Below are 25,217 nucleotides of genomic sequence, written 5' to 3'. Positions count from 1 at the left end.
CTTTATAGTGCTCTAGAAAGAATCATAAATTCTGGCTTCTTGCACAACATTAAACAAACAAGCAAAAAGACTTTCTTAAGCAGTTAATAAAGTTCAGTGACATCCTCCGTCCTATCTATATATTGTAGGTTTTTAAGAAAGTGTGCAAAAAAAACCCAAAAAAAAACCCAAAAAAAGCAAAACAAAAAAAAGAAAGTAACTGTGCAATTGGATGAGACATAAATTCATTCTTCAAGAAAAATTGGGTTGAAGTCCACATGGTTCAGCTTCACTGCCTGATGACAAACTCTGTCACTTCGATCTGACTATGTGGACCTGGCATTAGAAACGACCCAGAGGAAGAATGATAGAAGAAGAAGGAGAAGGAGAAGGAGAAGGAGAAGGAGAAGGAGGAGGAGGAGGAGGAGAAGGAGGAGGAGGAGGAGGAGGAGGAGGAGGAGGAGGAGGAGGAGGAGAAGAAGAAGAAGAAGAAGAAGAAGAAGAAGAAGAAGAAAGAAGAAGAAGAAGAAGAGAAAGAAGAAGGAGGAGGAGGAGGAGATCTTTGATAATACTATGTTTTTCTAGAAACATTTAGTTGGAATCCTTGATGCCTAGTTGAAGTCTAAGTCCCAGTCATCTAAACAAATTTATTTAAGCAATAGATGGATTAAGCATCTACAAAGCTTGTTAGCACTCTGTAATGTCAGGATAAAGACTCTTTAGAACTAAAATTCTAGAAAAAAAGAAAAAAATGGAGGGCTGCGATTTTATTCCTCTGATAAATAAAATGTTTGACATTTCTAAAATTTCACATTTCAACTTAATAAATAAAATATAGTAAGAGTTTTATTAAACTAGGAACTAGTGATTGATCTAGAATACTCCTAAGAACACATACAGAGATGGCATGCCAATAATTCTATCCATTCTTACCAATTTTCAGAAGATATTTAAATTTTTAAAGCTGGAATTTGGCAATATTCTCTTCCTTAGCAAGAATTAAATCAATTTAATGGCATAGGGTGAATGTTTTAAAAGGAACTTGGCAGAATAAATTATTCCATCAAATTACTGTCAGTCTTTTTTTTTTCCTTCTTCTTCTTCTTCTTCTTCTAACACTGTGTCCAAAAGAAGATTATTATTTACAGTTTGATAAAAGTCCTGGACAGCAGAATAGATAAGAAAAGACTGCCTCTCAAATAAATAAGTACAGAGCCATTATTCTTAACCAAAAGCAAGACCAAATTTTAAGGAGAAAACATCCTAAGTAAAATGAATAAACAAAACAAAACACCCATTGGGTCATATTTAAGTGTTACCCGTGTGAGTTCATTTAATAATATTCAATACCCCTTTAGTAACATGCAATATTATTTTCACATGGATTACAAGTGCTATCTAATACAAGAGGGTTCAATAACTGAAATGATCAGAAAACATAATGAGAAAGAATTTCAAACAAAGGAATAAAGTTTATGAGCTAACATGGGCAGGATCATATTCAATGCAAGGCCCCTGAGAAAACCCTTCCCAGTATGCAGGATATTCATTTGCTTTTATATTACTATCTTTCAGTAAAATAGACATCCAACAAAACACACCTCAATGCTTGGAACATTAACAACATAAGAACCAACATAAACTAGATATTCATCCAAAGTTACCCCCCATACATCTGAAGGTGGATATTATAATCTCTGCTTTGCTTGATTTCATCCTGATACTCCACTGTAACTGCTCATCTCTATAATATAACATCAAAGAGAGGTAAAGACACTGGAAGGTTTCTGCAGGAAAATCTCTTCCTTCTGCCCATTTGCCCTGCCCCCCTCTACTCTTTCATTTAGGGAAAAAGGTACTTGGCATTTGACATAACACATAATGTTTACACAAGAGTTAACCATTTTTAGAACAAACTGCATGTTTTTTTTTTCCTGGAAATCCCTAAGTTGCCAATGATTCAACCAATATAAGCATTCATTTTAATGTCCTTTTATGTATTACAGATATTATACTTTCTTTCTTTCCTTTCTTCCTTCCTTCCTTCTGTCCTTCCTTCTCTGTTTCCTTCCTTCTCCTTCCTTCCTTCCTTCCTTCCTTCCTTCCTTCCTTCCTTCCTTCCTTCCTTCCTTCCTTCCTTCCTTCCTTCCTCCTTCCTTCCTTCCTTCCTTCCTTCCTTCCTTCCTTCCTTCCTTCCTTCCAGTTTGGACACTGCTCATTGAGTCAGACTTCTGCTTTGCATTTGATGAGTGTAATGCCCCTTCCCAGGCAAGGAAGGAAGAACAGCTCTAAACAGCAGCTGTCAATGGCAGAATCATTGTACAACCAGGCACTTGGTGTTACAAATTGGCAAGTGTCATTGTAAAGTGCCAACAGGAAGAGTAAATTGTTCCCAGTTTTGTTTCTCTGACCTGTTCCCTGTCAACTAGGATGCTTGGACAGAATCTTCTTCTCTCCCCGTCACTATATCAGTAGGGTAAAAGCATTTACTTAATCATAAAAAGAAAAATCAGGCTAGAACTACGTAAGAGCTATGTGACTTTTCCCACATTGGCATAAAACCAAATAAAAATTAAAAAAGCAGGTCTGGTCATTAAGTCATAATTAAAATGAGCATGTAAGCAGAAACATTACCTTATATTATTGCAAAAACACAGGATCAGATAAAAGCAGCAAAAAAATGTTCCAGCCAGCCTTGGTAGCCAGGAAATTCTTTTTAAAGGTGTTTCCTTTTTGGGCTTTCCCAATTTGTACTCAGTAATAAAATTAGGGACTTGATGTGATGATCTAAACATTCACTTTTGATAAATAAGTAAGTAAATATTCCCTTTCTGTGTGTCTATGATGTGATTCAAAATAGAATACAAAATTTCCAACCCATCATAAGCAGTTTGATAAACTGTCACAAAACTCATTCTGTCATAATTGCAACAGTGTACTTAAAATACGCACAAGTAGGAAAGTAAAAAAATAAAACCCATTTAAGATCTCTGTATAGAGCAGATTGAAAGCAGGGAGCACCGACAGTTTTGAAGTGGTCTTGCGTACTACACATTCCATTCCTTGTGTACCATTTAGCTTAAAAAAAAAAAAAAATTACATGCACTCTCACATCCACAAACGCACTCGACCCCAGGCTTACGTATCAAAAAGGAACTTACACAATTTCATCGTTCTGGAATTCGAGCTCTCCACAAGTGTCCTCAAAGTCCTCCCCTCCACCTCTGGCAGTCCCTTCGATGGTTTTATAGGGAACGATAACATTTCCTCGAGCTCCAGATGTTCGCAATACCTTCACCTCCATAATGCCAATGCTCTCACTCACGTGAGTCACGGGCTCCTCAAAAGTAAAGATGCCAGCGTGGTCATCGTCAAAAATCGTCACGGTGGCGGTGGAGGGAGATCCCAGGCAAGCGAGCGCAGAAACATGATTGGCTTCCAGGATGCCGTCTTCTGAGGCCTCAGAAGATACTTTAACATTGCTCAAGTGCACAAGGAAATTCTCATCCTCCTCAAAGATGTCATCATCGATGATGCCAACTCTGATTTCCTTCTGGGTCTCACCTGGCTTAAAGACCACAGTTCCTTCAGTAAATTCATAATCAGAGCCAGCGTTGGCCGTGCCATCCTCTGTTCTGAAGTCAACAAACACAGTGTTAGTCAAATCGCCACCTCTGCGGATAATGGTCAGGGCTACAGTCCCACAGTTCTCCAGACACTGATAGGTCCCTTGTTCAAAGAAGATCTTACTCACGGGGTCATTTTCAGCCACTTCAGTGTTGACCTCATGCATGCTGACAGCCTTCCTTGCCTGGTCAGCTGCGTGCCTCTTTAAAATGTTGCCAGCTCCAGTCATCAGGCGAGTAGCTTGGATGCGGTAAAATGCTCGGCTTTTCTGCTGCTGACTTAGGACTTGGTAGTTAGCTAATTCAATCAATTGCTCTATTTCTTTCTCCGGATGCTTCTGCTTGAGCTCCTTCAGAATCCTAGCCATTTCTCGCCTCGCCTCTTCATCATCTTGGTCCCTCTCATCAACCTCCAGAACCAGAGCACCATCTAAGAAATTGTCAACGTGGGAATTGACCACTTTCCCATCCATTTCAATTTCAGTCTTGGAAGATGGCCTGTCTCCTTCGTGCTCGATGATCATTCCCCTCTGCTTGCCGGCCCGATACCTCTTGTAGACATACTTGTAAAACAGCAGCCTCCTATCTGCCACCCAAGCGAACACAACACAGATAGGAAAGAAGAAGAAAGTAAGCAAACCTTCCCAGACTTCCACGACCCCAGGAGAGATGACAGACAAAATAATGTAAAGCCACGTATAGGCAAAGATGCTCCAGGCTGCTGTCACGAAGAACACACGCAAATGCTTAATCTTCCTTGTCTCTCCATCTGGGACCACATAAACACAAAGCGCGATGATGATGAACATGTTGAATGCAGCACTTCCCACAATGGTGCTGGGACCTAGGTCTCCTGCAGTGAAGTTATGGCCACATACTTCAATTACTGAAAGGAGAATCTCTGGAGCAGAAGATCCCAGGGCCATCAAGGTTAGATTGGAAACAGTCTCATTCCAGATCCTCACAGTGGTCTTGGTGGTCTCTCCATTGGGTTTCTTTATGGTTATTTCTTTTTCTTGAGATGTGATGACTTCTATAGAGGACATGAACCGGTCAGCAATGATAGAGACTCCGAGAAACATGTAGACCATGGCCACAAAATACACAGTAGCTCTGGCAATTTTGTCTCCAAAGGAAGGGTCTTGGGGCTCCCAAATGGGTAAAATCACCCCCTTCTTACAATAATATGAGCCAGTACACTCGCCGGTTTCATTGCCTTCTCCTTCCATTTCTGTCTCTGCACTTATAAGGTCCACGTGGGAAAATAAGAGAGCCACAACGGCTAACAGATGACATCCCATTGAAAAGGTAGGTAATAGTCTTAACTGCAGCATGTTGTACAATGGTAGACCTCCAAGTGTCCCAACCTACTGGTAAAAATAAGATGGAGGGAGGGTGGGGGAAAAAAATCACATCATCAGAACCAGATCCAAAGCATGACCAATTACTTTTTTTTTTTTTACTTTTGCCAATGATTTGCTTATATTTGACTACCATAACATCTATGGTGAGTCATTATTCCAAGTATCCATAGGTGATTAAGCAATCCTTTGCAAAATGTACAACTCAATCTCTCCGCTTGTCGGTTTTGTACATGTAATCTCCATTCACTGAGAAATGTACACAATTGACTTACTGGAAATGAAAAGTTCAATTATAGCCTTGTCTTGTTAAATATATAGTTATGGATTCTAAGAGCCAATAAGGAAAAAAAAAAAAAAACCCTTCTGATGCATCAAATAATCTTCTCCTTGTTGCTAATACAGATTTTCTTTTACATTTGGATCAGTACAGTCACTTCCCAGAAACTGTTAAATTACCAAAACCCCTTTATTAAGATCGATGCTTTAAAGTTCAGACCTTAAAATCTTAACCAACACAAGACCTCTTGATGATCTTAAACTCTGGAGCAGACCTTATACTGCATGTTTTGAAATCACACCCTATTGCTCCAAACTTCCTTGGAAACACAGAGATACCTACAAACATCTCTGCAAAGTCAATTGTAGTTGTACTTGGGGGGGGGGGGGGAGTCTGCTGTAATGCAATCTTTACACACATTAAGTACAGTTTTTAAAAGAATAATTTGATGAGAGCACATTTCCTCCTGATTTTCAGCAAGCCCCGTACTCCTGATAGGTTAGCAGCTGGGCCTCTGGTTGCTGAAGCACAGCTCTTCGCATCTGGGTACAGATCTCGCTGTAGAGTCTGCAGGCTGTCCACAGCAGGATGGGAAATAAAGCCCGGGTCTAGTTGTGTGTTAAGACTCTTGTCCGGCAGGCTGTGAAATCAGCTTCACCAGCCGTAAAATGTTCCTTCTCAGTGTTGATGTCATCCTTTCCATGGTCATTCTAAAACACTTATTAGTTCTACAGAGGGTTCAAGTGACTAAAAAATACAGGAGCAATAATTTCATCCGCATCAGCTCATGTGGCAGGACAGCAGTGACCACAAAGTATCCATATGATGAAGGGCTGTGGGCAATTAGAGATACCGAAACAGAGTCACTGAGCCACACAAAGCTTGGTAAACAAAGCAAAGTGGGGGACTGAAAAACCATGGCTCTACATTCACCCACCAGCTTGGGCAAAACTCCACTCAGACCGTACATCTCTTCTGCCTCTCAGGCTTGGTAAGGTGCTGACGTACAGGAGGGTCTTCTCCACGTCAGGGTGACTCTGGCCTGGAAGGCCAGTTATGACATCAGCTAAAGTGGTGGCAAGAAGAGGCCCTGAGTCAGAACATAGCCTTGCGGCCTGATAAAACGTGAACAATGGAGCTAGAAGGGAGCCTTCCATTGTCTGGGGCAGTCTCAGAGCCACCCACACATTCACCTGCATTTTCCGGCCCATGTTTGTGGCTGATGGCATAGAGTGGAAATTCACCAGGGCCCAGGAGAACCCCCTGGCCCAGCACATTCTGGCAGACCTCAAAGAGCCCACTATAACCTAAAGCCCCCTTTATCTCATCACTATTGGGAGATAAGCGTTGACATTTTTCCCAAACTAACACACAGCAGAGGGTTGTGAGGGGAGAATGACATTCCACATAAAAGGCTGAGAAATACAAAGAGTGTATCTTCAAAATATGCAAGGTTCATGGTCAGTGATTCTACCGATTCAATCATTACAGGGCTTAGGTGAGATCACCGCTTAAAACAAGGAGACACTGAAGCAACCTCCAAGACTCATGGAAGAGCTAGTTCTAATTCTAGGATGCAGCCATTTATTCCACAAATATTTATAAGTGCCACCTAACTACATGTTTTAGGACCACCTGCTAGCTCTCTTCTAAGTCCTAATTGTGCATCAAAGAATTAAAACAAACAAAAAGGGCAGCTCCAGTGGCTCAGCGGTTTAGTGCCGCCTTCTGCCCAGGGCGTGATCCTGGAGTCCACATGTCGGGCTCCCTGCATGGAGCCGGCTTCTCCCTCTGCCTGTGTCTCTGCCTCTCTCTGTGTCTCTCATGAATAAATAAATAAAATCTTTAAAAAATAAATAAATAAATAAAACAAACAAAAACCACAGTCCTGTCCTTGCAGACCATATATTCTATTGGGGAGGAAACAAACAAATAAGTATAAATTTCAGATATTAAAAAGTGCTAGAGGGGTGGGGGCAGAAAGTAATGTAAGTAAGACAGGGAGTCTGTGCGTGTACACACGTGGCATGCATGATTTTATACTGGATGGTTAAGGAAGGCCTCTCTGATAAGGTGAAACTGGAGCATAATCCTAAATGAAGTAGGAAACCAAGAATCGTGGCTTCCACACAGAGTTAGGAGGGTCAGTAGCAAAAGTCCCATGGAAAGTTTCCCACAGGCTGGCTTTTATCTTATGGATTAGAGACTCAAATAGACAAGCATTGACAGCTGTGATGTAATATGTGAGCTGGCACGTTCCTAGAGATGGTTGCCCTTCACCTGACAGTTTTTTTAGCAATCACCTGCCACCTCTCCCTGACATACTCTCAGGGAAATCTCTTAAATCAGCCAAAAAAAAAAAAAAAAAAAAAGCCTTGCTCTGACCCATATCTCACAGTTGTTCTTAGCCAAAAGGGCACATATGTTTAAGAAAGGATGCATCTCTAAAAATTTCTATCAGGGAAAAAAAACAAAGGGAAAGGTTTGTGAGGTTAACTCCAAAACATCACAATTACATTCAAAAGGTGGTAATATTACAATTTGTGAAATCAGTGGACATAAAACACTGATACAGATTTTTGGCAATGGAGCAACTAGAATGAACTCTCTGGACTTCAGTTTCTTTCTCTATTAAATTAATACCAAATTCAACTGTTTGGGAGGATGTGGAACAGATAACATCTGAATGAGAGTTCCTTCTTCATTCTTTGGTTTCAGGATCTTTTCTCTATCATCAGATTTAAGCAGATCCACCTGGCCCTCTGCACTGTCTCCTCAAAACTATATTTCCATAAAATTAAGCAGGAAATAGAGGCTGGCTGTTAATATGTTGTTCTGCCATGTGGCTTTTTTTTTTTTTTTTAATTCATGATAGACAGAGAGAAAGAGAGAGAGAGAGAGAGGCAGAGGGAGAAGCAGGCTCCATACCGGGAGCCTGACGCAGGACTCGATCCCGGGAGTGCAGGATCGTGCCCTAGGCCAAAGGCAGGCACTAAACCACTGAGCCACCCAGGAATCCCCATCCACTTGGCTTTTTTACATTCTGCCCTGATCTACTGTACCCTGTAACAAGGGGTAGGCTGGTTTTCATGGTGCCTTCAAATCAATTCTCACATCTCGGGCCAGTTCTTGCTTAGCAACATCCATTACATCATCCAAATGAGCTTTCAGCACAGTATTAAGAATACCCAGATTGTCTTCTGCTCACTATTTATTTTGAAACAAACAGACAACCCCAGCACCTAGAGATTACAGTTGTGAATGGCATTGATGAGGCAGGGTGAAAAGATATTCATCTGAAAAAGCCCAGACCCCAGCATTGAAAGGAGAGGTCAAAGGAATGAACCATACACCTGCAAGACAGATTTTTATCAAACTGCCTCCATAAAGAGTGAGGAAGAGCCCTCACTGCAGAGGGAGTCCTAAAGAGTAGTCAGGCAGCAGAGCTCTGGGTTCCTTGTGGGAAGCCACAGCCAGTTTTGACCACCAAGGAGGACCTGACTTGGAGAGAAAAAATCCGTTTGGCATTCCTGTCAGTCCAGCGCACAAGGTAGCATAATCTCATTCTACTGATTGGCAGCTGAGGTTATTCAGAGGAACTCCTTGACTCATCAGGACCTGGAATTCCCTTCAGTGTAATTCTTGCTGACTGAAAGCATCAAAGCCAAGCAATTAATCTGTTTCTAAGGCAACTTTAAAGCAACCATAAGTTCTCATCCACTCCTGAGACAAGCACTTTCAAATGCTTTTAGACAAAGAGATGATGCCAGAAGACGACTTTCCTTATCTGACCTTCCATCTAGGGGGCAAATTACCGCCCTGATACCACCCAACCTCAGGCCAACGGACCACGACTACACGTTACTAGGGAGCTCTGTCTCCATGTTGACTCTCTGCTATCACCTTTTTCTTTTTTCTTCTCAAAGAGAGCATTTCCTCTTTGTTACTTAGTAAATTGGGACAGGTCCTCTAGAGTACAGGCAGAGAGAGGTCATATAAGGGGCTCACACCGGTTGAACGTATGAGACTACAGTCAGAGAATCCTGTGCCACGTCAGAAAACAGTCACCTCATTCATCAAAGGAAGCCCCTCGGGTAATGGTCAGGCAATGTGGCCAAAAGCAGAAAGGTGAGTTTCAGATTTAAAATAGCGAAGAAGTTATTGAAAAGTCATGAGATGTCATCCATGGCCCTTTCTCCTACTTTGTTTTTCTATGTAGAACTTATTACTGTTTATGTGTTAATATAATTTATGTAATGGTTCTATTTATTGCCTTTCTTTCTCTGATAGACATAAACTCTGTATAGGTGGAGATTTTTGTCTCTCTTGTTCATTGATGGATCTCCAGTTCCTAGAGCAGAATCTGGCACATAAAAGATACGTGGCACCTGCTTATTGAATGAATAAAATAGTCCTCATGGGGTCATGTGCTGATTCACCAAATCTCTGAAGGTAAATCAGAATCTGGGAGCTCTGACTAGGCATTTGCATTTAAAAATGTGCCCTGTGTGAAGCGGATGCCCCTAAAATGAGCAGAGGCCAATATCACACTACACTGAAAAGCCAATATCGGTATTGGGTGGAGGAGAGGAAATGTGATACAGGCTCATAGGCAGAGAACCTCAGGCTGGAAGAACTGGCCTCCAGCATAGAGGAACTGGGGCTCTGACACTTTCCCCGGCACCTGGGGATGGGTCTTCCTACATGAGCCCTGGCTGGCTGATTTCTTTTGTAATGCCAAGTTCATCTGCTCTGTTGAGAGGGTCCTGATATTTTGGACATCCTCAATTAAGCATCTCTTCTCCTTTCAGAACAATAAAAAGACATCTGGTCAAGCACCAACCAAAAATCAGCTCCATTACAGATGCCTCATAAAAGGGAAAGTGCATCAAGAATTTAAATTTAAATAAATTAACTCTGCACACTGGCATGGAAATATAAGAGAAAGAAAGCTGGAGAATAAAGAGAGTCTTTCAATACTAAATAAATAGAGAGGAATTCAAAGGGAAGCTGCTCTGCTAATCTTGGGCCAGGACCGTCCTTGGATTCATTTTGCCAGTGCCAAGGGCAGAGTAAGGGCCCCCCTTATTGTCATAAATGCCAAATTCTGACAATAATGACCAAAACCACTGACTGAGCACATGCTTTGTCCCAGGTGCTTTACTGACTGCTTTGCATTCACTGTCCCTGACCTTTCTGACAATATTGCAAGGAGGTATTATCATTCTCATTTTACAAATGAGAAAAATAAATGATTTGTAAAAGTAAACTAGCTGAAGTTGTACAAACATAAGTGAACTGGGATTTTAATCCAGGCACTTTGTCTTAATTATACCATCGTGCTTTCCAAAATGGCAGCATTTTTTGTTTGGTTTCACTACCTAGGTGAACAGTACTGTTCTCTGGTTAGCAAAGAACTCCCTACTTAGTGAGGAATAACATTTCCATGCTGCCCTCCTTTCCCCCTGAATAAATGTATGTCGTTGTTTGCACTATCTTAACAAGAGCCTTCATGCTTGCCTCTCCTGTCTCGTCCCTCCCCACCCTCTGGAGTAAGGGCTTCGTAAGCCTTCTTATTCCTCACGTAGAGAGGGAAAGATGATCCATTTGGGGGATCATCAGCTAAAATCTGAGGTCTGAAATCACGCCAAAGCCATGTAATAATCTCAAGGTTTTTCCATTTGGTCAGGAGAAAAAGAAAATAGAGAAAGAAATCCTAGCAGTGAGCAGGCAAAACTAAAATACAAGATGGGTGGAGCTGGGGAGAATGACACTGAATTTTAGCACAACAAGTTAATACTTTAATAACAATAAACCAGTATTTTCTCAAGAATTTCAATGCAGCTCACAAATTTGCTGTCCTAGGGCCAATACTTTTTATTTTATTCTATTTTATTTTAATTTTTAAACCAGTAAGTAATCCAAAGCTACAGGAAAACAACACATTCATTCATGGTTTTGTCTGCCAAGCTTTTCTTAGCCACTCCCATATGCCAGATATTGTGTTAAAAAGATGAATAAGATAATATCCTCCAAGAAGCTCACATTCTACAGAGGTATTACAAAAGTCAAGTGTGAATCTCCTTTCTGGAACAGAACTCTTTCATTACTAGAGAATCACAGTAAAGGAGAGGCTTTCCAGGCATTCAGACAGTGAGATAGATCATGGATGCACCTTGACACCCTCAGAGCAGACTGCCTCGTTCCCAGGTTAATGCACCTGAGCTCCTGGATTAATACAACCAGGTTTCTAGAAACCGCAGATTGCTCAGCCTACTGTTCCACCACCTAAGGTTTCTAAGCGTAGTGAACTCCTGGAAGCAAGGCCTTGGAGCACCTTGATTGTACCCTGCAAATCTTTCAGAGGCCTCATGATGGACAACAATAACTATTTCAGATAATAATTTGTTCACCATCCACCCTGAAGAGAAAGAGCAGCCTCTGATGTCCAACCTTACACACTGGTAGCAAAAAATGAGGTCATATGCGTGCCTTTATATCTGGGTCACCGAAAACGATTTACTACCTAAAAATATTTTCCACACTAGCTTGTTGACGTTTCACCTTAAGAAATGTGTTTCTGAGTGAAGCACAGCCCTCTCTGTATTTCTGGCTCTAGAGAGTGGACCAGTCATTTATTCATTGAGCATGCACTGTGTGTGTATATGTGCAAAGCACCAAAGCCAGCACTATGGGGATTACAGAGATAATTGCACCTGCACCAGATGAACTGACAGTCTTCAAGCAACTCAAACAGTTAGCTAGAAAGAGTGAGAGGACATTCTAGAAGGAAAGAATGGTGTGCATAAGGCATAGAGCGCTGCTGCTTCCATTTAAGTTCACCCACAAAACACTTGGGAAATTCATTAATATCCAGATAACTGGGTGTCATCACCAGATGTACAGTATCTCTAAAGAGAAAACCCAAATTTGAACTTTAGCAAGCACCCAGCTGATTTGATAGAGGCAGTCTTGGCACCACCCCTTAGGGCACCGGAATAAAGGGCAGAACTAGGTAGGGAGTAGAACCAGCAGGGAGTCTTCTGAGCAAACACAGATTGCAGAGCAAAGCACTTAGGTGAGGTACTGGATAGCAGTGCCTAAAAATTAGAGGATAGTGTTTCTTGCAATATCAGTAAAATGTTGATGTGAAATAACAGATCAAAAGAGCTTTCTTTCTCACAGATTAGGACTGCAGATAGCATCAAAATATAGAACCCCTTAGTGAATCAAGGGGGAAGCAGAAGAGATCTGGACAATGGAGAAGATAGGAGATCTCATGGGCCCCCAAAGAGGAGGTTAAAGCATCAGGAGTAACTTATATCTACTTCATAATTTTGCCAAGGGTTTGGCAAATTGAACACTAATAAAAAATAAATTTATTATTTAAAAAAGGAAAAAAATGTAAACAAACAAACAGACAAAAAAAAATTTTGCCAAGGGTTAGTTCTGCTGTCTTTAAATAGAAACATCTAAGGATTGCTAGGACACTACACCAACATGTGACAAAGATCCAGGATAAATGGAAGCCTTTGGAGACCTTCCATCCAAGTTCCATGCACAAGTCCTGAATAGAGTAGACAATATGTAGAAATAGAAACCCCAAACCTGAATCCTTGGGTGGTGTGGAAAGTTGTGCTTTTGAAATTATAGGGTCTTTACGTGCATCACCCTTCCCTCTCTTTACCTCAGCTCAAGGGTAAATTTTGTTGTCGCTTTTGCATTCTAGTCTGCCTCTTGGGACTAGGGCTGTTTAATACAGAATCTAATTTCAACCTATGTGATAGGAACATCCAGCATGTTTTTGTTTTTTTTTAATCTTTTTTTACCAAGGAAAATGCTGGTTATGTGAGCAGAGGCTGGTGAATTTCATCAGCTTTTTCCCTGAGTCATTAAACTTCATCTTCAAGTAGATTGCTTTTCAAGAGATGGAACCCTATCAACTTGAAGTTTGAGTCTTTTAAATTTTCCTGCATAGTGTTAAATCACAGTCCTTAAAAGAATAAGATGCTCTTAAGAAAAGCAGAAGAAGGAAGTAAAAAGAAATATTTTTATTTTTTAAAAGATTTTTTACTTATTTACTTATGAGAGACACATAGAGAGAGGCAAAGGGAGAAGCAGGCTCCCTATGGGGAGTCCAATGTGAAATTCAATCCCAGGACCCTGGGATCATGCCCTGAGCCAAAGGCAGACGCTCAACCACTGAGCCACCTGGAACCCAAGAAATATTTTTTAAAACTCGAGTTGATAGATGCTCATGTAATGGTGACCCTTCATCAATATTCTGTGCTACAATTTTCTAAAGTTTCTGACAATCTACACAGTGACATGGCTTTAAAACCAGGTGTATATGTATATAGAACAAGTAAAGTTTTTTTTTTAAAGATTTTATTTATTTATTCATGATAGATGGAGAGAGAGAGAGAGAGAGAGAGGGAGAGAGAGGCAGAGAGACACAGGCAGAGGGAGAAGCAGGCTCTATGCAGGGAGCCCGACATGGGACTTGATCCTGGGACTCCAGGATCGCGCCCTGGGCCAAAGGCAGGTGCTAAACCGCTGAGCCACCCAGGGATCCCCCAAGTAAAGTTTTTAAAATGGAAGCAGCTTACAAAGGAAGTAGCCAAATTTTAGTATTTAGAGGAATAAATTGAATAGCTTATGGGAAAACATGAAACTTTTACACAAATCCCTGAGCAGAGTTTATGAAACACACAGTTTCTCCATGAGATAAAGCATCTAGTGAATATGTCCTTTACACCAATCCCTTTACACGTATATTTGAAGAATTGTTTAAATATTGGCTGAAGGGTTACGGTTTTAATGTTAGTAACTATGCCAAGACCATTATGTTATGGTTTTCTTGTGATAGGCCAGGACTGGAGAAAAGCCAGTGGGGAAGATTGGAGAAAAAAAAGTCAGTGGAAGAAGAAATGCCAATCATCTGATTATTTAATTAGCAAGTGAAGAGAGTAACTTCTGCCTTTTAAGCAAGAAATGTTTTCATCAGTATCAATGACTTATGCAAGAACATTCATTCACTCATTCATTCAACAAACCCTAAATGTCTATTACGTGTCTGGAGTGGGAGAGGCACTGGGGCTAGAGCCATGAAGTAAACAGACAAATCTCTCCCCTTCTGGAATGTATTATGCAGCAGGGAAGACAGATGACAGGCGTTAATTTAAATTATTTCGAAAAGAAACATAATTATTAACTCTAATAAATGTTGTAAAGGCAAAACACTGCCCTACAAGAGTAACTAATGGAGGACCTGACCTCCTAGGGTATTAGGGAAAGCTTTGCTTAAAGAAATAACATGTGAGCTAAAAATTAAGATAGTCAGCAGGAAGCCAGGCAAAAGATGGTTGGGTTGCCAGGTCTTGGGTTAAACTTTTTGCAATTCACTTTCTGTGTAATGGTGATACTCACAGACCTTCTAAGATATGCTGGGAGATGAGATCATGTTTAGAAAATACTCAAAGCCAAAACCAGGGGGAGGAGCACCTGGGTGGCTCAATTGGTTCCCGACTCTTGATTTCCGCTTAGGTCATGATCTCAGGGTTGTGGGATCCAGCCTCACAACAGGCTCCTTTCTCAGCGTGGAGTCAGCTTAAAACTCTCTCTCTCCCTCTCTCTCTCTCTCTCTCTGCTCCTCCCCCTGCTTATGCAAGCTCTTGTGTGCTCTCTTTCTTAAATAAATAAATAAATAAATAAATAAATAAATAAATAAATCTATCTTAAAAAAGGAAAACAGTCAAATGGCTTCTGTAATTTTTTTGACTTGCCCCTCTGAGGTCACAATCACGTAATTGCAGTTAATTTCATTGTACCACTCTGCTGGGGGCAATGAGGTGGGAAAAAGGATCATTGGTCTGGGAGCCAAAAGAAATGAGTGCTGGTCTCAGTTCTCCAGGACCATTTTTTTTTATTATTATTAATAATTTATTGTCAGTAAGAAAGACTGGCTAATGGTAGTTTTTCAGTAAAAACCTTTACAAGACCATTGCATCACAAATATACAGACACTATAAAAACTGTTTCATGATGGTTTTGATTTCCTGTGGCACTGGACATGGCATTTGCCCTTTCTCAGACTAACCTGTAAAACTGGGGAATTTTGCTAACAATAGGAAACTGTGATACCCTAATCCCTTGCTTTGACATTCAAGGTCATCATCATAATACAGCACATGTCTATGTTGCCAGGGTTACTGTTCCTGGTAGTCAACTAAGCTACTAAATAAAAATTACCCAAATATGCACCATGTTTTCCTTTCTCATGCTTTTCTACCTGCCTTCCATGATCCATCTTAAATTTCCAATTTCTCTTTATAAAACTGTTTTTATTACCAGGAAGGCCCCTGACAGCCATCTAACTTTGCCCCTACCCCCTTTCCCCAACACGAAAACTCAGGCCACGATAATTTAAAAGACTTTTTCAAAGCCACACATCTCAAATTTGACAGAGTTTGGCTCTAACACAAGGTCTTAGATTCTAGGCCACCTCTCTTCGCAGGACACCAACCCCAACTGCTAGGATTCTTCAAGCTCACTGATTTTGCCTTTGCATCTCTCACAATCTAGCAGTGTGTCGGGAGTTGGCAAACTACAGTCAACAGGTCAAATGTAGCCTGCCGCATATTTTTATGGGGCCCATTTCATTAAATTTTTTTTTTACTTTTTTAAATAACTAAAGCAACAAAAAAAGAATGTGTCATGATGTGAAAATTATAGGATGTTCAAATTTCAGTGTCAATAAATAATATCTTAGGGCACACAGCATGCCCATTCATTTAAGTATTGTCAATGGATGCTTTCATGCTACAACAGCAGTGTCGAATAATTGTGACAGGCGCTGTGGTCCACAAAGCCAAAAATGTTTACTATGTGGCCATTTGAAAAACAGTTTTGTGACCTGTGGTATATGTCATTATGTATGTCCTTATCTTCCTCCTCTCCATGGCAACCTCCCACAATCAGCATGTACATGTAAAGGCACACAGGCAGAGACAGAGACTCACTATTCATCTCAAGGAATAAGAGCAAATCTTTACTGAGCACTCACATGCCAGAAACCCTTCCCAATGTTTTACAAGTATTAATGTATTATGCCTCACAAAAACCCCAGATGGCTTCTTACCGTTATCATTTCCATTTGATAGATGAGCAGAATGAAGCAGAGGGAAGCACCTAGCATGATGTTAGATATACCATTTGTTGAATTCAAATAAATATTATGACTGTCATGATATGCCTATTGACCTGAGAGAACTTTAGCCTGACTATTCTAGGGTTCCTCATTCTGTTGGTCAATACCCTCAACCTAGAAGGAAAAGTCATCATTGTCTTTCTACCTTGGGGAATCATTAAGAGACATCCAGGGACTCCTGAGGCCAGAAATCACAGATACATTTCTGGAGGCCTTCTACAGGATCAGACAAAAAAGGAAGATGTGACTTTGGTGACATGGCCTCAGAGCCCTAGATATGAATTCAATCTGCTCCTATTTCCCTCTCAAAAGTCATTTACTTTCTATGACCTTCATTTGCTCATTTGTTTAAAAAGAACCATTTGATCTCTGCTGTGATCCCTTCTAGAGAAAGCTGTGGTTCTAAGCAGCAAGAGCACGAAGAAGGAGAAGCTAATCCTAAAAGGGGCTGTTAACAGTTGCAGGACCAGGAGAGAAGAGGCAGTGAGGAGGTAGGGGAAAAAGAGCCATCAACTCTGCCCAGCACCAATTCATAAATTTCAGCTTCAGGGAGCTCCCATCCCCCAACATCTGGCAGGTGGATTATTTTGGAAGAGTGGCTTGGAACTTCTGAGAGGCATTTGATATGACTTAGCACCTCCCCAAACTCTATCCTTTCACTCCTGCTGGATGCCGTTCACTTTAGAGGCTCTACCATGGTCTATGCAGGAAGTTTAGGTTTGTGGGAAGGGTAAGCAGTTGAATTCTCTAAACTTGCTGTTAGGACTAGGTACTATACATCGAGCAGGGCAGAGCCACAGCTGGCCCTGGGTCCTGTGCTTTATGAGGAGCAGGAAAAGTTCAAAGTTCAAGAAGCTCAAGAGAGAAAGCACCAGAGCCATTCAGTGCCAAAAAAAAAAAAAAAAAAGGAGGGGGAGCGGAACAAAAACCACCTGTAACAGCCCAGAAAACATAACCATCAAATTTAAGAGTGGTCTATCCTTTGTCTGACCTCTCAGACTCTTACAGTGTCTCTCTTTAAAGGCCATGCTGGAAATTCATCCTGAATTTTGTAAAATACACATGTGCAGTGGCTTATGCTATCATTTGTTCCAGATCCACTGTTCCCATGGCATGGTTCTGACTGGGACACACAGCTGATTTTAAAAGTCTAGAAATGGCCCTAACATTGCCCCAGGGTTGTGCTTGGCATAAATTAGCTGGGTCTGGTTTACATGTTTCAAAAATGGCTAGGCTGTATTTATGTTATTTTATTTATTTTTGAGAGAGACAGCGCATGTGTGTGCATGGTGGGGAGGGGCAGAAGAGAGTCTCAAGCAGATTCTGAGCATGAAGCCCCACTCGGGGTTGAACGTGGGGCTCTGTCCCAGGACCCTGAGATCATGACCTGAGCTGAAACCAAGAGTCGAATGCTTAACAACTGTGCCATCCAGGGCTTTATTTATTTCAGAAGCCCTTTTCACTCTTTAAAAATGAACTAAAATGCCTCCTCCATGAAGTCTCTTCCAATATTCTCTTCTTCCTTTCAACTCTACAGCATTTTGCTCATTAGACAATTGTAGCAATATTTCTCCATTGGCCCAGCATTTAGGTGTTCTAGACCATGACATCCTGAAGAATAGAGAACGTGGCACAATGAAAGTAGCTTGTGAACAGCATCAAAAACTGGTACTATCACCTATTAACTCTCGAATAAGTTATTTAACTGAGCCACTGTCTTCATCTTTAAATCATAATAAGGATGCTTCCTTGCAGGGCACTTATGAGCATTAAATGAGAAAACACATTCAGAGTGCCTAGATTGGCCCTGGGCATACAATGAGCACTCAGGAGCTGTCAAATAACTCCTCTTCATCATCTGCATTGTCTGAAAAGCCCAGCACAGTGCCTTGCATACAGTTAGTGCTCAATAAATGTCACAGTTGTGCTGGAGTAAATTGCTGAATCACCCTCTTGGCTGTCTGATTTCATTTCACTTTAGATCCAATGAAGAAACTATTAATTATTTTTGACTTCACGTGTAATGACACCTAAGTGATTCTTTTTTTTAAAATTAAGATGAATTTTAATATTTAAATTTATTTTTCTATGTCTACTGTATACGCAAGCAGCCATTTGTCTGAACTGGCATCGCATGTGCGTTTTGTAGGGTACTGGTATGAATATTCCAAGATGACATATAGTAGAAGCCATTCAAGATTTTAGGGATATAATTGGGGAACATTCACACTGGGGAACATAATTTGCCCCTTCTCAGAGGAATTCAAGAGGCTAAGTTTCCCAGAAAGGATCAGATTTTTTATATTTTTGCTGTGCCAGAAGTAAAATTTCAGCATGGAAGTGTATGTTGTCTCTGCCTGGCTACTCTCTACTCCCCCAAAGCGGCCCTGTTCCTGGGCAGGCAGGTCCCTCACACTTCCCCACCAGAAGGAGCCACTGAGGGCACAAACAGGGCACCAACCTAGTTTCAAACTACTTTCACTTCTCCTGTACCTTCCTGTGTTTCAGGCCCTCAAGACTTTTCTGTCAGCTGACCTGATAAACCAATATAAGTTGACGAATGAACAGATGTCAGTGGTTTATAAGAATTCAGGGTGGCTCTTTCCTACCTGGTGTCATTGTATTTTGTTAAAGATCTACCAGATAGAATGACTTTATTCAAGCGAATGTCTAATAGTGAGAATTTCTGATCTTATGTTGGTAAATGGATAAATGCTTCCAATCCAAGGATGTTTTGCCCACCCCCGCCCCCACCAAATCACTTTAGAGGCGGCTGCCTAAAATGTACTTGCCTTTGACCACACACACATTTCCTTCATTTTCTCTTTCCCTATGTCCTCCTCTTCCTCTTGAAATTGGCTAGAAAGTTTCAGGTAAAGAGGGGGCACCTGAATGGCTCAGTGGTTGAGCGATCATGTGCAGGGCATGATCCTGGGGTCCTGGGATCAAGTTCCGCATCAGGCTCCCCGCAGGGAGCCTGCTTCTCCCTCTGCCTCTGCCTCTGCCCTCTGCCTCTTCTGTGTGTCTCATGAATAAAGAAATAAAATCTTTAAAAAAGAAAAAAAAAGTTTTTCAGGTAAAGAGCAACTGTGATTCTCTTGAACCTCTGTCTATCTTGTTAGGTACCATACTCTCTTCGCTACGCAGATCAAAGGACAATCAGAGATGTGGATATAAAACATTTAGAGTTCAATCAGAGTTGTCAGCAAGGAGTCTACACAAAACACTTGAGGCAGTGAGGGCTGCAAGCAACTGTCTTCCAAGTTGAGCCAACACACTGGAAGAAGGCACCCGATCTCCTCATTTGTATTCTGAGCTGCTCTTGATGAAAACATGCCAGCGAGAGTAGTTTACCCCACAAGTCTCCAGTTCAGAAAGTAGGTTTCTGATTTACAAACCTTACTGAAAACCTAATTATTAATTAGCTTAAGTCTTCAAAATATGTGTCGTATAAAATATATTTTGTGGTGTGTGTGTGTGTGTGTGTGTGCATGAGAGCCTGGGGAGGGAGGCAGTGAGAGAGAGAGAGAGAAAGAAAGAGAGATGGAGAGACATAGACACACAGGGAAAGAGGTATCTTTTGGAAGAGAAAGAAAGAAAACTGAAAATCATCTCACTGCATTTAATGAGGCCCCACCGGACTAGCTCCGAGTCCAAATCAAAATCTCAGAGGCCAACTCTGAAAGCTCACATTTCCCAAATCTGTTCCATCCCAATGGGTCAGAAAGCATCTGACATTTACTTCCACTAAATCTCAAGTATGTCTCCAGGGGATAGACATCCCTTTGTTCAGAGAGAAAACGGGAAACGGGTAGTTTCAGGAACCCACTGGCTCGGTTAGCCACAAGTATTACTGGGATTAGAACCCAAGTGATAGACAGCTAAGGGAACTGTGAGTGATGTGAGCTGTAATTCTTAAATCTAGGGAAAGTCAGGGAGAATATTTGCCACAAGAGGGAGCAGGAGAATTTGATCAGATGGGAGACTATCTGGTATAGGTTATGGTGAGGGAGGGCTCTAAGTATGAGGTATGGACAATACTAGAAGATGTTCTGGCAAGAGACATCTATCCCTTGTGAGGAAAAAAAAAAAAGCAGGAGGGATGAAAGGAGCAACAAGAAGAGAAAGATTGCAACACGTTGATCCCTAAATTCTCAGCAAATGTAAAGCAACAATTTAATTTTTGGTTCAAAATAACAAACATCCACACTGCAAAAATATAAAACATACAAGGTAGAGCTCTACCACACTCTTTTAATCGTATATTTCTTATTTCAGATTTAATTTTTATTTCAACTTGCACCTGGTTTATTTCCATGCTGATGGGGTAGACTGCTTGCTACCTACCTTTATGATATGCTCCCTCTACCTGAAGACATCATGCAGAAAGGGCTCCTCTCACTGAACTGCAACACGAAAATCAGATGGCAAAGTTCTAAAATGCACTTACTTTGGGGGAAACATATCCATGACCTAAATGAATGCTTTAACTTGCTTTAAAGCAGGACTGCAACCTCATTGGATCTGCAGAGCTTTTATCATTATTTATTTTTTCAAAGAAACAGATTAAATACTGAGAGGGAAGAAACCATGAGTTTACTTTGCAAGATAAATAAAAGTCTATTTTTGTCTGATAAAAAACATGTTAAATATAGCTTGCTAACAAAATGCTGAAGCTCTCTTGGAATTTTTTTTTTTCAAAACATAGTAAGCTTCAAAGAGCAATTAATGTAATTTCTGCATACAGTCCTGACTACACCTTATCTTCCTTCCAGTGAAAGCACTGCTATCACTCTCTTCCCCTTCATGGTCAACAAAATGGTTAGCTAGCTCTTAATCCAAAATGATATAGCAGAAATCATTAAATAGTCATGATAAAATAAATAGAAAGATAGATGGATAGGTAGGTGGGTAAATATATAGACAGACAGACAGATACAAAGCACAGCCTTCATATTCTTTTAATTCATCACTCTCCTCTTCAGCCTTATTAAGCTTTCAAGACAGAGTAAATTAAGTCTGATTGTCGTGGACCCTTGCATCCTCTGCAACCCTTGCATAGCTCAACAGTCAATAATCGTTTACCTCTATCCAGTTCCTTATTTCCCTAGTAATTAATCATTCCATATTCAATGCAAGACAATAGCCATTTTAGGGGGAAAAAAATCAGGGCTCTTTTTTTTTAGTAGGTGGGAAAAATCTTAGCAAAATAGCCACCAGAATCAAATGGAATTCTTCAAGCAGGCGGAATTTGTAAAATGAAAACCATTTAAGAAAACACATCTTGCTCCTTGATGAAGTGAGTGGGTCTTCCCCCACCTTCTCACTCAGAGGCCCCAAAGATGGAGCTAGCTCTCCCTTCCTTCCTCCTTTCACACCAGCCTAAGCAGCCAATTAAGCAAGTTTAGAAAACCCATAGAGCTAAATCCAAACGACACAGGATTTGAAAGAGGAACCTAAAAGCGATCGCCCTTATTCTGGTTTTGTTTTCTTATCTGAAATGAATTAAACATCTAGATACATTTCCACCCGCTTTTCCCGACTTGCTGCAGGAGTAGCTTTGAGAAAGAGAAAACATGTAAGTGTGTGTGTGCGCGCGCGCGCGCGCGCGTGTGTGTGTGTGTGTGTGTGTGTGTGAGTGTGTGTTTAGGGGGGCGTGGGTGGGAGGTATACTTGCAGAATCCCCTCCTGGTTGCTCCCCGTTTCCCCATTTCCCTTAGCAAATCTTCACAGAGATGCTGGATTGTGGGTGTTCAATTGCTCATATTTGGAGATACTCAAAGCTATGCCTTTAACCAGATCTGATCAGAATCTCCACCTACTCTGCTAGCTCCTCCATGATCTGGATGCCAGCACTGTCTTTACCACATCTGTCATTTTTTAAAAAGCTTCTTCCACTACACCTCCTACTGATATCCTTTTTTCTCTTTTTAGTCTTTACACCTCCAGCAGGACAAAGTTTGTATTGTTATAGTCACAACCACTAGTGGCTGACTAGCAGGAGAGATACAGAGCGCCAGCAAGGGAGCCAGGCTAAGGGGGGGTTAAACAGATACCCAGTGCAAAGCATGACTTTATTTCCAATGACTGCGGACACCATGCACTATTGCTCTCTTCCAAAAAAAAAAAAAAAAAAATTCTTTGTTAAATTTGATCACTCTGCTTTCAACCCAACCGCTGCCACTTTGTCTGGAGAGGGAAATACAAATTGCCAGCCCCAGTCATTCATCAAATAGTCAACAGAATCCTGGGGGGGGGGGGGGGGGGACGGATTTTTAAAATCCAGGATGCACACATACTGTATTTTTAAAAGCATCAGCTGGGCAGATTTGGTTTCTTTAGCCGAATGTCCACCCATAAGACCTCCCTGTTCTTCATTAAGGAGGAGCCAAGAAGGATATCCTCACATCTGAGAACACAGACCATTTCCCCAAGAGCCAGCAAAGCTCCAGAGGCAGATAATGCAGCTGCAAAGTTCCCTTTGAATCTCGTGGGGGGAAGATGCCCGTGCGTGCAGAATCCCCAACGCACACCCCTGCGGAGTGCCCAGAGACGGGGACCCTTCAGCCCCCTCTCCCGCTGTCACCCCCGACCCCACCCCCGCCCCCTTGCCTGATCCGCCTGCCCCGGCCACAACTCCCTCCTCTCCGCAGTCCGTGGTGAAGGAGCACCCAGAGCTGGCCGGAAAAGAGACTCGCGAGCGTGGCCTCGGGGGAGACCCCAGGGATTACCAGCAGGAGGGATGACCGCGGAGCCGAGCCCAGTGGGTGGGGACGCCCGGCTCCCCAGCAGCGCTGCATTCCGGGTGCACTTAGCTCTTCGCGCCCTGGAGCCCCGGAGCCCAGCGCCGTGCAGGGCGCAGCATCTCCCTGAGCAGCCCTTTCTTCCTCGGCCGGCAGCCGGCTCCGGCAAGGCAGGCACACTCACGCCCAGACGCACCAGCCCGAGCAGTCTCGCTCCCCGAGAAGCGCGGACACCCCAGAAAACGTGTAGGGACACACGCGCGCGCGCGCGCACACACACACACACACACACACACACAATTTAGCAGCTGGTGCTTCGCCAAAGCAGAGGGAAGTGTAGCCTCACGAACAAGAAATGGAAAATAGTTGGCGGCAGCCGACCCCTTCGCTCCCGCTGCCCGTCGTGCGATCCTACCTGGTTTGGGGGCAGTGTGGATGGATCCTTCCCCAGCTCCTCCAGCTCGCAGGCGATACGGCGCACGCCCTCCTTTTAAATAGCTCCCGGCCTCAGGGAAGAGGTCGCTCGCATCCTCGGGGGGGGAAGCACGAAGCGGGCGGCGGCGGGCAGGCTCCCCCGTGCAGCGGCGGCGCGAGCGGCAGCGGCGGCTGCGGGCAGCCGGTGCGCGCGGGCGGGAGGCAGGCGCCGAGGCCGGGAGGCTGGGAGGGCCGGGGCCGGGCGGCGCGCGCGCTCCCCCTCCCTCCCGCGCACACTCGCCCGCCCGCCGCCCGCCGCCCGCCGCCCGCCGCCCGCAGCCTCGCACTCGCTCCCACGCGCGCTCGGCCCCGCCGCCGCCGCCGCCGCCGCCCGCCGGGCCCCCGCGCCCTCGGCGACCGCCCCGGGAGAGGAGCCGGCGCGTTTCTGGAGCCCCGGGCGGGCGGGCGGGCAGCCTTTCCAGCCCCCCGGGCCCCCGGCCCCCGGCCTCCGCCGCCGGGAAGGCTTCTCGATTCGCTCCCGGCCCCGGGCCCCGCAGTGCGTGGCGGCCGCGCGCTAGCGCTCCCTCGGGCACCCGGCCCATCGGTCACACGCGCGGACCCGCGCTGCAACTTTTCTGGGCAACCTTCCTCGGAAAACCCTCACCCCGACTTGCCTGCCCGGGTCTCACCTCTGAAATGGTTAATCCAGATAGATCTTTGGTCCCCCGCTTTCTAGCCCTCCGCTAAAGCAAGCGTCCGTTTAGCAAAGGGACCTGGGGATGGATCAATGATTTTTCTCTTGTATCTTCCCTGGGTTTTTCCTACGTGTAGACATGCACAGCAGAACCGAGGCGAGAAGCTGCTGACACAAGCAGATGAGGATGTGGGGGGTGAGGGGAGAGGTATTCCCCAGCCAGGATCCCTGAAAGAGGCTCCGTGTTGGTATTTCCCTCAAAGATTGCGGCTCCTCACCTGGGAATAAAGACCAAGGAGCTGTTTAAAGCGAAAGCCGTGCCGGCTTCTAAGCTACACAGGGGAGTAAAAGATGAGCATTAGGGTTGAGTTAGGAAAAATCTGATGCAGCGATCGACGAACCATTCATTGGCCTTTCCAAGAGAAGCATTATCATTGCCAATACATCACTTCCCCATAATTAATAAAGGAGCATTGCACCAGGCCCTTGCTCTCTTGACAGCTCATTCATCCTTACAAATCCTTAATGACTTGGCAGGATGAAAGGCTAGACCCACTGTGGAGTTCACAAACCTGGCTGCACATGAGACACACCTGGGAAGCTTGTTAAAAAGGCAGATTTTAGCATCTCATCTTGAGACCCTGGTGGTTGTCGTTCTCAAGAGTGACTCCAAGCTTTTGTGTTTAAAGCATCAGTTGACATTCACCAGTGGTGTAGCTCGCCTTGGTGTGAGGGGTCAGGGGCCGCTGTATGGAGGCGATGAGAGGATCAGAGCACCAGGCAGAAAGTTAAGTCCGTAGAGCAGTCCTCCGCACTGCCTACCCTGCAGCTCTGTGGCGGCCAGGCCACAGGAGAAAGGCGATTCTGACTCCAGGAATCCCACTGTTGGACTATAAAAATCCCAGTGCTTA

The 25,217-nt window shown here is 43.2% G+C and overlaps 1 protein-coding gene across 24 annotated transcripts in view; it reads right to left on the bottom strand.

The window, feature by feature from the left end:
• The window catches only part of SLC8A1 (solute carrier family 8 member A1), a 377,788-nt gene that overhangs the window by 298,949 nt on the left and 53,622 nt on the right, over positions 1–25,217 (bottom strand). For 6 of the 24 annotated variants that reach the window (XM_072770397.1, XM_072770400.1, XM_072770402.1 and 3 more), the window contains exons 1-2: positions 23,187–23,403; positions 3,141–4,972 (exon numbers count right to left, since the gene is read on the bottom strand). In XM_072770397.1, the coding sequence (XP_072626498.1) occupies positions 3,141–4,972; positions 23,187–23,255 (1,901 nt within the window). In that variant the 5' untranslated portion in view covers positions 23,256–23,403. Of the gene's footprint in view, positions 1–3,140; positions 4,976–23,186; positions 23,405–23,613; positions 23,811–24,301; positions 24,585–24,899; positions 25,174–25,217 lie in introns of those variants that run through there. The other 18 variants (XM_072770396.1, XM_072770399.1, XM_072770406.1 and 15 more) reach the window with 12 other exon arrangements.

Source organism: Canis lupus, chromosome 12 (assembly GCF_048164855.1).
Source record: "Canis lupus baileyi chromosome 12, mCanLup2.hap1, whole genome shotgun sequence".
Lineage (NCBI taxonomy): Eukaryota > Metazoa > Chordata > Mammalia > Carnivora > Canidae > Canis > Canis lupus.
This window is presented reverse-complemented; position numbering and strand designations above follow the sequence as displayed.